A 13,272-nucleotide genomic window follows, 5' to 3' on the forward strand; every position below is an offset into this window, starting at 1 on the left:
AGGCTACAGCTAATAAGAGGGGGAAAAAGAAAACCAGAAGTCTAAGATCTATCTATCCCTTTAGTGTTCCCAACTAGAACCTGAGGAATCCCCTGCTGGGATGGGTGTCCAGTGCTTGGGAATGGACCCTCCACTCTCCAGTCCCTGCTGAACCACACACACAAAAGGCTGCAGCACCTTTTCTACCTTCTTTGGGGAGGGGGTGTCTTCCCTTAGAAACAGTGTCTCCCAACTGTCTGGTCAGCTGGCCCCCTGAGAGATATTTGTTTCTCAGGCCTCTGGTTTTATGATGGGAAGCAGAAGGCTAGAACAACATCCCTCCCAGGATGTCAGTTACAGTAAATGGTGTTTATTGCTTTCTCCTTCCTGGCTTTCTCAGGGCCTGCTCTAAAAAGGTGAATCACAGGCCAGCTTATTATCAAAAGGCCTATGCCTCCATCCTGACAAGCTATACTGCAGCTGCTAGTTCAGAGTGTCAAGTCATCAGTAAATGCATAGCAGGGCCCAGTTCAGTAGCTGGAACAGCCTGAGGAGGACGGGGCGCAATTTGCCGTATTGAGAGCCAGCATGTGCATTGAATGGTTGCATATGCTGGCTCCCCACAGAGAAAATATTACTCTCTCACCCATGGCCCTGGGCTGCTCCAGCTGCAAAAAACATCACAGGGGAGAAGGCACGATTCCTCCTTCTCTTGCACAGCAGTCCTGATCCAAACAGAGCTCTGCTGTGCATTTACTCATGAGTTGCCACCAGGAACTATCAGCTACATTATATCTGCAAGTTTCCATGGAGAAATTGTGGGTGCTGCCACTGGCTGGGGAAAGATGAGCCCAGTGGTGCTGGCTGTGGCAGATTCTGGGTGGCAATGGTAGGTGCAAGCCATGTCCATTGCTTCATCTCACATGTCCCCTGGCTGTGAGCAAGATGTTGCAGCTGTGACACCCCAAACAACCACTTGGATTTCTTGGGCAGTAAACTGGCCCTGATAGCTGTCTAGTGTTGCAAGGGCTCACATCTGGGGTTCCTGAGATAGAGCATTAGATGTTGGGTCAGGAGCTTTGCTTCCCATCTTTAAAATAGAAACAATATTTACCTTCCTCAGGGCTATAGTGGGATAGATTTTTAAAAATCCATGCAATAGGTAGTCTGAGGTTTGATCATTATAAAGTCTGGTGGTGAGTTTTCACCACTCAAGTAGTTGCTTGAGGCATAGCAATTTGCAGTCGCATGGGAGGAAGTGACAGGCACAGCTTCTACCAGGTAGCTCCCAGTTAGCAGTGTGGAAAGAAGTGACAAGCTTGTCTCCGCTGTTGCCTTTCAGGCTCATTTATCACATCTAGATCCTGTCCTTCCTCTGAGGAACTCAGGGCAGCACATGGGTCTCCATTCCTACATTTCATACCTATGGGTTGGGTTAGGCTGGCCCAAAGTCACTCACTGAGTTCCTGGCTAAGTGAGGATGTGAACCCAGGTCTTTCTGGTCCCAGTCCAGCACACTCACTACATCAGCACGCTGACCTGCAATGCTGCTCCCTGCCTGGGGCAGTGAAACACCTTTCGCCAGCCTGAAACACAGGTATTGGATTCTTGCTAACGCTGTCTTTTAAAACGTGTATCTATTTACCCTATGGCATTGTTTATGGAAATGTCCTTCGCACTGTATGAAAATGTACTTGATACTGATTATATTAAGCTCATACTGTGTAATCCGCCTTGAGTCTCAGTGAAAAAAGCAGACTATAAATGATATAAATAAATAAATAAAAATAAATAGAGATGTGAAACAAAACTTGTAAATTAGTTTGCAGTTACAATATTGCACTCATGAACATGAAGGAAATACTGCAAAATAATAATAAAATAACAACTGTTCTTATATACTGTTCTTCTAGACAGAAGAGTGCCCCATAACCCATCTGGGGAGCTGGAGCTGAAAGGCATGGCTTACCCAACACCACCTGCTCTGCTCATGGGCGTGTTGGCTCAAGTCCCAACCACTTAGCCACTATGCTACAGCAGCTCTCTAAATGCTGAACGACAGGATCGTGTTCAGGATCGGGGAATCAGCACAAAAGTTTCTAGGACAGCTTTCGGAACCACAGCTGGATCTCCCTTTTTGAGCTTATCACTGATGACTGGAGTCTCTTTAGGACCCAGCAACAACCTCTGGCTGTCCGTGTCACACACCGCATAACGATTAGTGCACATTGGTCAGATTGCAGCCGCCGCAGCAGTTCGCTGCTCCGGTTGGATTTTCTGCGCCTGGTTTGGGAAGAGATTGCCGGCACAGGAAAGGAGCCGGAGAGGAGGCCTGACCCCGGTCCCCGGCCCCCTTTTAGACGGCAGCTTTCCTGGCCCTCCTAGCAGCTTTAGTATGCGGCGCTGTTAGCAGCCTGTTATCACGGGGAGGATCCGCACCGCCGCGGCCGCCGGTTGGAGTGTGCGCGCGCCTGCGCGGCCGCCTTCGAAACCCTACGGATTTGGAGAGCTTTGGCTTCGCCTAGAATGTGAGGCGGGTGGGCGAGAACGGGCGGTGACTGCAGAAAGCGCGCCAGGCGTGTCCTCCTTGGTAGGCGTGCGGTGGTAATCAATGGGGCGTCTAGCTGGCCGCGGCAGGCTCTAGCGGGGGCTGGGCGGCTGCATGCCTTCCCCGCCTCCTCCTGCTCGGCAGCTTTGAGGAGGGAATGGAAGGGGCGAGGGGCCGGCTGCCCGCAGCATCCTCTCTGCGCCCAGCGCGCTCCTGAGGCTGCAGGGAGGGTCCCTCCGCGGCTGCGACGGGCGTCCCCGACCTTGGGTGGTGTGCCTGCGTCGCGCTTAGCCGGGGGATGCTGAGCTGAGGTTCCGGCGCCTTGCGCGTGCGTGGCTTCGCGAGGGCGCCCCGCTACCCCTCGATGGACACGCAGCCCCGGGCTCACCTCGGCGCGGCTGCTGCTGCTCTCTGGCGGAACGGGCTTGGGGCCGCCGCGCGGCTGAGGGACTGCCGCCGTGCTTCTGGCGGGATGCTGGGCTAGCGCGCCGGGTGGTTGCGCGGCCGGGGAGGCGGCGGTTGTGCGGCGGGGTTCTTGGGAAGGGTCGGCCGGTAGGGGAGGCGTCGCGGCTCTCCAATGGCCAGCCCCCGGAGGAGCATCGAGTTGGAGCACTTCGAAGAGCGGGACAAAAGGCAGCAGCGCTCGAGCGCCCGCCGGGGCGGGGGCAGCTCCACTTGCAGCAGCAGCTCCGGGCCCAAAGGGAACGGGCTCATCCCCAGCCCCGCGCACAGCGCCCACTGCAGCTTCTACCGCACGCGCACCCTGCAGGCCCTCAGCTCGGAGAAGAAGGCCAAGAGGGCGCGCTTCTACCGCAATGGGGACAAGTACTTCAAGGGCTTGGTCTACCCCATCTCCTGCGACCGCTTCCGCTCCTTCGACGCCCTCCTCGTCGAGCTCACCCGCTCCCTGTCGGACAACGTCAACTTGCCCCAGGGCGTCCGCGCCATCTACACCATTGACGGCAGTCGGAAGCTGACCAGCCTGGAAGAGCTGGTGGACGGTAAGGGAGGCACCTGCGCCTGTCGAGGCCGCCTGGCCTGTGGTCAGCCAGGGGCGTTTTCACAAGAGGGTTCAGCCTGCTTTCCCCCTTTACCGCCCTTGGTAGATGATGTCATCCCGCTCCAGCTGCTTCAGCTGGAGCCTTCTCAGTGAGATTTCTCCTCCTTTGACATGTCTCCCCATTTCCCTTTGGTTAGTCTAGGTAAATGTACCTCCTGCTTGCCTGGTTGAAACGGTATCCAGCTTAGCGGTAATAATGCTCAGTGGGAGGGCTAACGGCACACTCACTAGAAGTGCATGAAAGGGTGCACAAAGGTTGAGATGTAGCTACAAGTCCACACATTCTGCTTAACTCTCACTTGATTTAAAAGCAGGATCCCTGCACATTTAGAACAGAATTATAGTTATGCACATGTGTGCATAGATGCTTTGGGAACAAAATATGCCAGTAGTGTGTCTCGTTAATACATCCAGGGCCTCGCTAAAAAAGATTTATTTTTAAATCAGAGAATGCGTGGCATTCAAAAGTCAGATTTCAAGAGTGTGACGTGCAGATTTTGCATGATTCCAGAATGTATGGTTCCATATAGAGCATGATGTTTTAAGATTAATTTCAACTCCCAGTTCCAGTGCTCATTCCACCTTTAAAGGGCTATGGACATGATCCCAAATAATTCAAGAAAGGTTGTTCAGCAGAATGTTGTAAAACTGAATATAATATGTTCTTGCAGAGAGTATGGAGTATGTTAGAGTCTCATAAGAAAAAGCAGATTATATTGAAAGGGTGCATTCCCATCACACTTATTAGAACACATGTAGAAGTTCATATTAATGTATCCTGACAATGACTTGTGCATGTGTATGTTTTGGAAAGCTGGTGTCCAACTTGCATATTAATCGAACAACATATACAGGCATGCTGATCTTCAGAGTACACTTATGCAATTTATCATATACAGTAAAGTTTACCATAACAGTAGCAGGAGCATGGACCATTACCGGGCAGATAGTTTAGATAGGCAAACTGTTGGGCCTCCTAACATTTTCCCTCTGACAACTATGTTCAAGATGCTCATAAAACACCTGGGAAGGAGAGTTTGAAGTCTTAAGTTGTTTAGCTAGTCACACTCCTTTATCTTCTTTTGTCACTGATTCTCTGGGGCCCGTAGGGCGCATACATAGCTAAGCTTTACAGAACTTTATGGATACCTGATATCCTGGATACTCCAGCTCCCTGTTGCTCTCATCTTGTGTTTTTCAGGCAATTTTTTTATTATAGGTGTAGCCCATCTCCCTTTCATCATGGTACTCAAGGTAGTGTACAGGTTGTTCCTAGCTGGATTTCCTTCCATACTCAGACTTGCTCAGCTTCTGCAAAGTTGGCGCCTCATATATCTTCAGACATACACTGGGCTTGCAATTAGGAAGATGGCTTTTAAGTATTGATAAGTATTTGTTGAATATAAATTAAGTCTTGCTTTGTCTTCCTAAAGCCTTTCCTGTGTTTTCTGGTGAGTTTAATTGTTGCTCAGTCTGTTGTCCTGTTGTTGCTCTCAAAGTACATTTAGCTTATTTTTGACAGCTGGGTGATCTTCCTATGAGTTGTGTCTTTGGTATATGCAGGCTCATAGCTGGGTAGCTTTCTTGTTTTGACCAATGCTTCCAAGAAGTGCCTTTCTTACAATTAGAACAATATGTGTGATCATGGTGTCTTAGGAAACATCTACAACAGTCAAGGACGCCTCCTTGGCAGAAGTGATGCTTTACTTTTGCCTGGCTGCAAGCTTAGCACTGGTTTTCCCAACTCACAGGTACGTGAACCCAACACAGTGATATAAGAACATTTGCCTGAAGTTCCTTTGCACTTCTGAGATGCTTTAAATGCATAACTACTTAGTTAGCGTAACTATGATAAAGAGTATGGGAAATTCACCATCTTATCAACGGAAATCAAAACCAGGTTATTTGATTAATAGTGCCATCCCAAGCAAAGTGACATCATTCAGAGCCCATTTACATCAATTGAACCTTTTGAACAGCTCAGTTGTACTTCCGTTCTTACTTTTCTGGATCATAATCTTCTCTGTTTTTCTGGGTTTTCCTGAAGTTGCTAACTGGTAAGCAGATGAAAGGCAAAATTGATGCAGACCTTCTTTTCTCATTTTATGATGTCCCACACAGGGCCGTTTCCAAAATACTAGGCCATTTCCACACTACTCACCTTCATCCAGAACGTTGCGGAATGTTGTGGGGAAAAAACGCAGAAGATAGTGTCTTCTCACGCAAATTTTGCGCAATGTCGCACAAAACTTGTGCGAGAAGACGCTATCTTCGGTGTTTTTTTCGCGACATTCTGCAGCATTCTGGATGAAGGTGAGTAGTGTGGAAACTGCCCTAGTCTCGTATGATATTGACACTAGGGTTGTTGAAGCTAGATGGTATTCTTGTAGTGCTATCCATGATAGTGACAACGGCTCTGAACAGTGTCAAATTATTCAGAAATCTCTTTACTAATTGTTTAACTTGAGGCAGTTCTGATTATTATAAGGCCTTAGTGAAGCCCAGGGCTTTGTAGTGAAGTTGTCATGTGTCTTTGAATTAAGGAAAATAAGTGTTGAGCATTCTCATTGATATGCTTAGATATTAATTTTGATATGAATTCACCCACTTTAACCCACTGCTATTTAAGAATAATAAAAACAGTAATGGATGTTGCAACATTTTGTTTATGTTAAGAAATTGGTTAATGTCAGCAGTAGGATTATTGGTATTCTACTAGGAAAATGGCATGGGAGAAAAGGTTTGATTAAATGCTTCCTCCCTTGAACCACCACTCTAGGTAAAAATCAGGATGTCTGTCCATGGCAAATACCTGGGAAGTCTTACGCAAGTATTCAAATGCAATAGCTAATTCAGCTCTTCCATCTTGTAAGGGAAGCATCTTATAGGATGGTGATGTAGTTATATTGGACAAAAGCTTTTTTACATGAGGCACATTAATTAGGCTTTTGTATTTTGAGGAAAACATAAATAGTAAGTTCAACCTAACCATGCTGCCATTTGTATTTCACTGTAATGGTATAACAGTTCTATTTATTTCTACTTGTTGCAACTGGAAATACCTGTTGTAGTAAACTTACTAGGATATGAAAATACCTGCTATAATTCTATAGTTGTTGTTTCTTGTGGGGATTTTCAGTGGCTCTGCAACCATTCTTTACTGAGCGCTTTTTGAATTGGAATTATCTTGGAATTATCAGTATATTGAATATCCTGTATTTAAGTGTTGCTTGTTGCTGCTGTGATTTCCCAAGTAATCAGATGTCTTTAGTCCTCTGAAATCATGCTGCATTGGTTTCATGTATCAGCTTTTTATTCACCAGTGCTATGCTTTGCCAGTCTACTTGGCATCAAGCAAATAGACAGATGCCTTTTAAACAGGCATATTGGGAAGCCATATGGGACATTTTCCTTTTGATAAGGTAGCTCTGCTATGAAGCATTTTTTCATATATTATGAAAAAAGTTTCACTGATGTGCATTAGTGAAGGGGATGGAGGAAAACACTTTGGAACTAATTGTGTGCTTAATTCAAAGACTGAATCTGACCTATTATTGCTCACAAACTAGTTATGCAGCATTAATTCATATTTAGATCAATGTACACTAGTGCTATGTAGGTCACTCACAAACATCTATTCCTTTGCTGAACCCCCCCCCCAGGCACTAGCATAAGTACATTTTAACTTTATACTGGTGAAAATTCATAACCATTGTCTTAAAAAGAAGCCAGGAACTGGATTATCCCCCCCAGACCTTAAAAAACTGTGCAAAGTAGTGATAGTAATGACTGTTATAAAATGTGAACATGAATTTAGTCTAAGGTTTCAAGAAGATCGCTGTTTTGGAGTAACCAAAGTGGGAAAACACATCACAATGTAATGAGTTCTTGATATGTCAGCTAAATCAGTGATATTCCCTTCTTTATGTAGTCAGGAGGAAAACATACGTAGTTGCCTTATACTGAATTATACCCCTGATCCCTCAGGGTCACTGTTGCATGCTCTGATTGGCAGCTGATCCTTTTAACGGTAGTTGCCAGAGATTGAACCTGGGGCCTCCTGCCCGCAAAGCGGAGGCTCTTCCACCGAGCTACAGCCGCTCCCTGTAAAGATACTTGAAAGAATCCAATGAGGGAGGTAAATTTGAAAAATTTACAGCTGGCTGCAAATATGCTTCAAATGCAAGTGCATTTGTTGTTTGCCAGAAATAATAATTTGGTCACCAAAGTTATTTTCTCAAGGTTTGCCAACTTTACATCAAATTAAATATTTTAAATTTCCTGGATGATATTTTTTTTAGATGACAGGTAGTTGGGTGCTTTTGGGATATTTCCCATCCAAGTTAGATATCCCTGAAGCACAATTCTAAGAACTCTGTCCTGGGAGTAAGCCTGACTGAATAGACCTGACTAGGACTTGCTAAGGCTTACTCTCATAATGTGCTTTTTGTGGATATGAGACATGGTCAGATCTGTTACAGAGCTACTCTGGGGGCATTATTTAAAACAGGCACACTGAAACCAAAAGTCTTTTGATGGTTTTTAAAGCAGCACAATCACCACTAAACCTCAATTACTCTCCAATGATTCACTCTCCAGTGATCGTTCAGTACAGGCAGCAGTCTTCTGACTTAAAAGAGATCAAAAGTTTATTCTAGGCCTTGGGGAAACCTTGTATCCCAGTCAATAATCACTCAGTGTTGTCTTGGTTTGCTGGAACAGTAAAAAAATGTTTGCAGATTTACACAAAAACCTAATAGCAAACTCTTAGGCCTATTATGTCAAAACATCCTAAACTGGGATTTAAAGTTACATAAAGATTATATATGTATGTATTTGTGATTTTATCCCTTACTTCCAGTTTACAAATCAGTAAAACATACCTAATTCCTAGGAATAATCACCTGGAAATTGTTTGTTACTAATTCGAAATTTCCAGGTTTGCTTAATATATGGCATCCATTCAAATTGTTAGTGGTATAAAACAGTCTTTAGAAATAGAAAAATTTCTGCAGAAAAATCAATCACTGGCAGTTTTTCCACCCCACTTCTTTTTGAAAAGCATTTTCGATACACGCGCTTGTCAAACTTCCCACATTAACATGACAGCACAGTGAGAATCCAGTCATAGCATCTGAAGAAGTGGGCTATGGTTCATGAAAGCTTAAGCCGAAAAAAGTGCTAGTCTGCTTATTTTTCCTTAACCAACTAACACAAATATTGCCTTTTGGTAATAAAAACCAAGTGGGTGCTCTGACGGCTGTGAAATCAGAACCATCATAGCCAGGACAGCAACAGTATCAGAAATCAAGTGAGTGGCTTGTAACTTCAATGGAAAACAGTAACTGCTGCTTGAATAAGCAGCCTCTGTGCCAGAATCATGGAGTTTATCCAAGCCTGTGTTGTGCAATGTGGGTCATGATTATAAGTGAAAGGTTCCACAGCTCTTTGTTTTAAGGGTGCTTATAATCATGGCAACTATTTCTCAGGTAGATGGTGCCTTATTTTTGTGAGTAGGTCATACTGCTGTGAAATCAAAAAGAGTCCAGTAGCACCTTTAAGACTAACCAATTTTATTGTAGCATAAGCTTTCAAGAATCACGGTCTCTTCATCAGATGCATGGAGGGCAGAAGGAAACTGGATACTGCTGTGAGAAATAGAAGCAAGAAAGTAGGGGACCCCCCCACGCCCTCTTTCCTTTGCTTGTGGCCTAGTGATCAAAGTCACCCAGTGAGCTTTCATAGGTGATTTGACCTGGGTCTCCCACATCCTACTATGAAACTTGAACCACTACATTGACTTGGGGGCTGCTGTTGAACGAAAGCAAGCAGCCAGGCCTGAGTGAGTCATGCAAGTCATGTGGTATCAGTCAAGTCTCCTGATGGTTGCTTCTGGGCTGGCCCCAATGAGTTCCCTCTCAAAAGGCAAAGCAGCCCTGGAAAGGGACCTGCCCCCTCCTACTGCCTTTTACTGACAGAAACCAAAACTGGTTACCTAGCAACAACCATTGAGGGCATCTGATTAAAGCTTCAGGCACTCCTTTTATCATTTTGTAGTCTTGTCCATTCATGGCTTCAGTCTGTGGATTTAAGAATCCAAAGATCAGGGCCACTTGGCTATTAGTATTTAAAATTAATACTTCCATATGGAATGGGACAAAATAAACCAACTTTGGTACATGACAGTGGAATTCGATCCTAATCCTGTTGGTTCAAGTGGATTTAGAAGGTTATAAATGTGCTTAAGGTACCACTGAAAGACTCCTAGATTTCAATTATGATCACATACTGAAGAGCCAGTTTGGTGTAGTGGTTAAGAGTAGTGGGACTCTAATCTGGAGAACCAGGTTTGATTTCCCACTCCTCCACTCCTCCCACTCCTCCTCCAGCTGGGTGACCTTGGGTCAGTCACAGCTTGCCCGGAGCTCTCTCAGCCCCACCCACCTCACAGGGTATTTGTTGTTGTGGGGATAATAATGACATACTTTGTAAACTGCTCTGAGTGGTTGTTAAGATATCCTGAAGTCATCCGGTTGTTATTATTATTATACTCTTACTATATTATTATACTCTTTGATGGACTACAGTGCTGTAAAGCTTACTGCATGACTTTGGACAGGCCGCTGTATCTCAGCCTAACTTACTTTACAGGATTGTTGAATGAAGTGGAGGGAAGGGACTGTGCATGCTGCTCTAAACTTACTACAATTAAAGTGTTTTTTTTTAAAAGAAAGAAAATCAAATAATCATTTTTCCCATCTAAAGCTTCTCTTAAGTTTTTCCCATGGGTTGGCAACTTACAGTGTAATCCTAAGCAGTGTCACTCCAGTTTAAGACCATTGATTTCAGTGGGTTTAGACTAGGTAACTCTGTTTAGGATTGCACTGTTAGAAAGGAAACCCAGGATGCAATGCTGCACACATATATGTGGCTTAAATCCCACTGAAGTTGATAATTTAGGTTCCATCTCTGTATTCAGGACTGCAGCCTAATCATCGTACAGTAAGTGTAGCATATCTCTTCATCCATTTGGATAATCGACTCCTACTACCCTGTAGAGGATTCTGTGAAACTAGTTTTTTTCCCATGTAAGTGTTTTATGAGTGCGGTGGGAGTAAGGATGGCTCATTCAGTTGGAAAGGATACGCTGGCATTGCTGATGAGAAATAATCTGTGGAAGTGCAGTTTTATTCGATATGTTGCTTTGAGAGATGTACATTTACCAGAAATTTCAAATTTCAAAAAGTCAGGAGGAGTTGCTTTTCCAGAAAGAAGAATAAATACATTATTATTAAAAAAAACAGGCATTATTTACTTTCTTAAACTTATTTTACTGCTTTAAGAACTTAATTTCGTAAATACACATGTACTGTTTGACGTAGTTATGAAGAGTATAAAAGTCTTAGCCACTTATCCAAACAAAATCACAAATATATTCTGTATATGGAATAGAGAGATAGATACATGTGTCTTAGTTTTTGCAATCTGAGAAGAAAAAATACAAGAAAATAAAAAGCCATAAATTATGTGATAAAGAAAATAAGGGCTATTGAATGGACTTTGATACAGTAGTTATATAGTCAGAAAATGAAGAATTATTAGCAAATTCAATTTTTCAAGATGATGGAGAAAGGCATGTTAAAATTACTCAAATTACATTGAAAAATTGACCTCTTTGATTATATAACATGCTGTGTTATATTAATTGTGTACAAAATTAATTGTATATTAAATAATAAATCTAAAAATATGTTCATATGTACAGTGTACACAGGAAGTATAATTATCTAATACTGTCATCCCTCCCCCGAGAAGAACAAGCAGCAAAATGAACACTAAATATAACTTCAAAAACCAGAAATCAAAGTCCCCCCCTACACAAAAGCCCAACTAAAGCACCATTCACACACAGCAAAAAAGCAGATTTTTAAACTATTTTTGATTTTTTTTTGTTTTTGTAACAGAATTAAACACAACAATCCACAGTGAGCTAACAGTACGTATCTAAATACAACATATAGTCCAATCAGGTTAAACATAAATAATTAACAATAAATATATTACTGGTATGTAGTTAAGGCAGTTTGTTAGATACTGAAGTTTTCAAAAAGCAAAGTAAAAAATCCTTCTCCATTGCCCCCTCCCCACAAAGAGAGAGAAAACCCAATGAGTCTGTGACTCTTAAACCAGGCACCAACTGAAGTCCTCGGTGCAGAAGGTCTCAGAGTAGGTAGCAGTAGTCAGAATCCTCACACTGGGCAGCAGGATCCAGTCACAGTCCAAAGCAGTATGAGGTCATAATCCAAGGCAGTCTGAGGTTGCAGGGGCTAGGCAAAGTCAGGTTCACTGGTGCCCTTGGTCAGCTCCATGTGTTTTTGAGTTGCTAATCATGCATTTCACTTCTTCTCCGGTAGTGCGCATTGGACCCTTTTCTGCCAGCACTCCAGTGGAGGCAAGGTGGGTCGTGGGGAGCTAGTTGGTGTCTCCTGGGCTGAGACAGATGGACTGCTGTTGACCACCAATGGGTTGCTCATAGCCAAAGGCAGATAGAGCCCTGCTGTGGTTGTTTCATCTTCCTCCCCTTCTTGTCGGGGCTGGCTGTGCCTGACTGACCCATGACATAGGCAGTATCTCTCAGTCTCCAGGTGAGAGAAAAATCGAGGCTGACTGAGGCAAGCTTCCTAATTTAACTCTTTGCAGCAGTTTGAAAAAGTCACTCTACTTCTTGAGATTCCCATTAGCCAGAGAAGGAGAGCTGCTGCAAGGATTGGTCACTCATTTCCCGTCCCCTTTTGCCTCTACCTCAGTCTCTCCTCCCATCTTGTTAAAAAAGGCGGGAAGCAAGCAGTGTTTCTTTGCTTTTTCTTAGCAAAGCAACAGCAAGGAATAGTGCTGCCATGCTTCTGGAATTTTACAGAATTAATGCAGTAAGCTTGAGATCGGTATTACCAAATTTATTCAGGAATATAGATTTAAGCTCGGCATACCAAGTTTTACCGAATCAGGTAAAATTTGGTATTTTTTACCAAATCAGGTAGAATTCAGTAATTTTTACTAAATAACTAACCTGAATTACACACCCCTATACTAAAGCACATGTACTTGCTGTAAATGTACTACAGTCTTCTTTGGTTTATTTGATTCTGTTTCCCATAATATCTTTTCTTTTTGTATATTAAAAAAACTTTAAAGACATCCTAAATCTCTCTTGCTTTCTCCTCTAGAAGGAATCTAATACAAAGCTACCACCTTCTGTAAGGATACTCCAGATGATGGCAGCTTTGGGGTTAGTTTTCTTCTAGGAGAAAGCAGTGGAAATTGCTCCAGAGAGCATTTGAGAGGGTTTGCCTTTACTTCAGATTTACTTACACATACTTTAAGAATTGTACTTCATATCACTGATTCTCCACTTTATCTACAAGAAGATTGCATTCTACTTATGTGGGAGTGTTCCAGAGTTATTTTTGGCTCTTCATCATTCAGTCAAAGAAGGTATGATTGTCTTTCTGCAGAAGAGGGCCCCTCTGAGAATCAGTCCCCTAAATAGGATTGTGTTTATCCTTTATAAAGACCAGTATATTTTCTTCCTGCCTGGCTCTAAAGCTTGTATTGTATGTAAGTTAATTTTTTGAAGAGATTTTAAATAACACTTTTTGTAAGCATGGTTGGAGCACCAGATGATGTT

At 43.4% G+C, this 13,272-nt stretch overlaps 1 protein-coding gene across 3 annotated transcripts in view; it reads left to right on the forward strand.

Annotated features, from left to right (window-relative positions):
• The first annotated feature begins 2,526 nt into the window (after positions 1 to 2,526).
• DCLK2 (doublecortin like kinase 2) overlaps positions 2,527 to 13,272 on the forward strand; it is a 108,600-nt gene continuing 97,854 nt past the window's right edge. For all 3 annotated transcript variants that reach the window (XM_054990583.1, XM_054990581.1, XM_054990582.1), the window contains exon 1: positions 2,527 to 3,528. In XM_054990583.1, coding sequence (XP_054846558.1) covers positions 3,105 to 3,528 — 424 coding nt within the window. In that variant the 5' untranslated portion in view covers positions 2,527 to 3,104. The remainder of the gene's footprint in view (positions 3,529 to 13,272) is intronic.

The sequence above is a fragment of the Eublepharis macularius genome, chromosome 10 (genome assembly GCF_028583425.1).
Source record: "Eublepharis macularius isolate TG4126 chromosome 10, MPM_Emac_v1.0, whole genome shotgun sequence".
In the NCBI taxonomy this organism is placed as follows: Eukaryota; Metazoa; Chordata; class Lepidosauria; order Squamata; family Eublepharidae; genus Eublepharis; species Eublepharis macularius.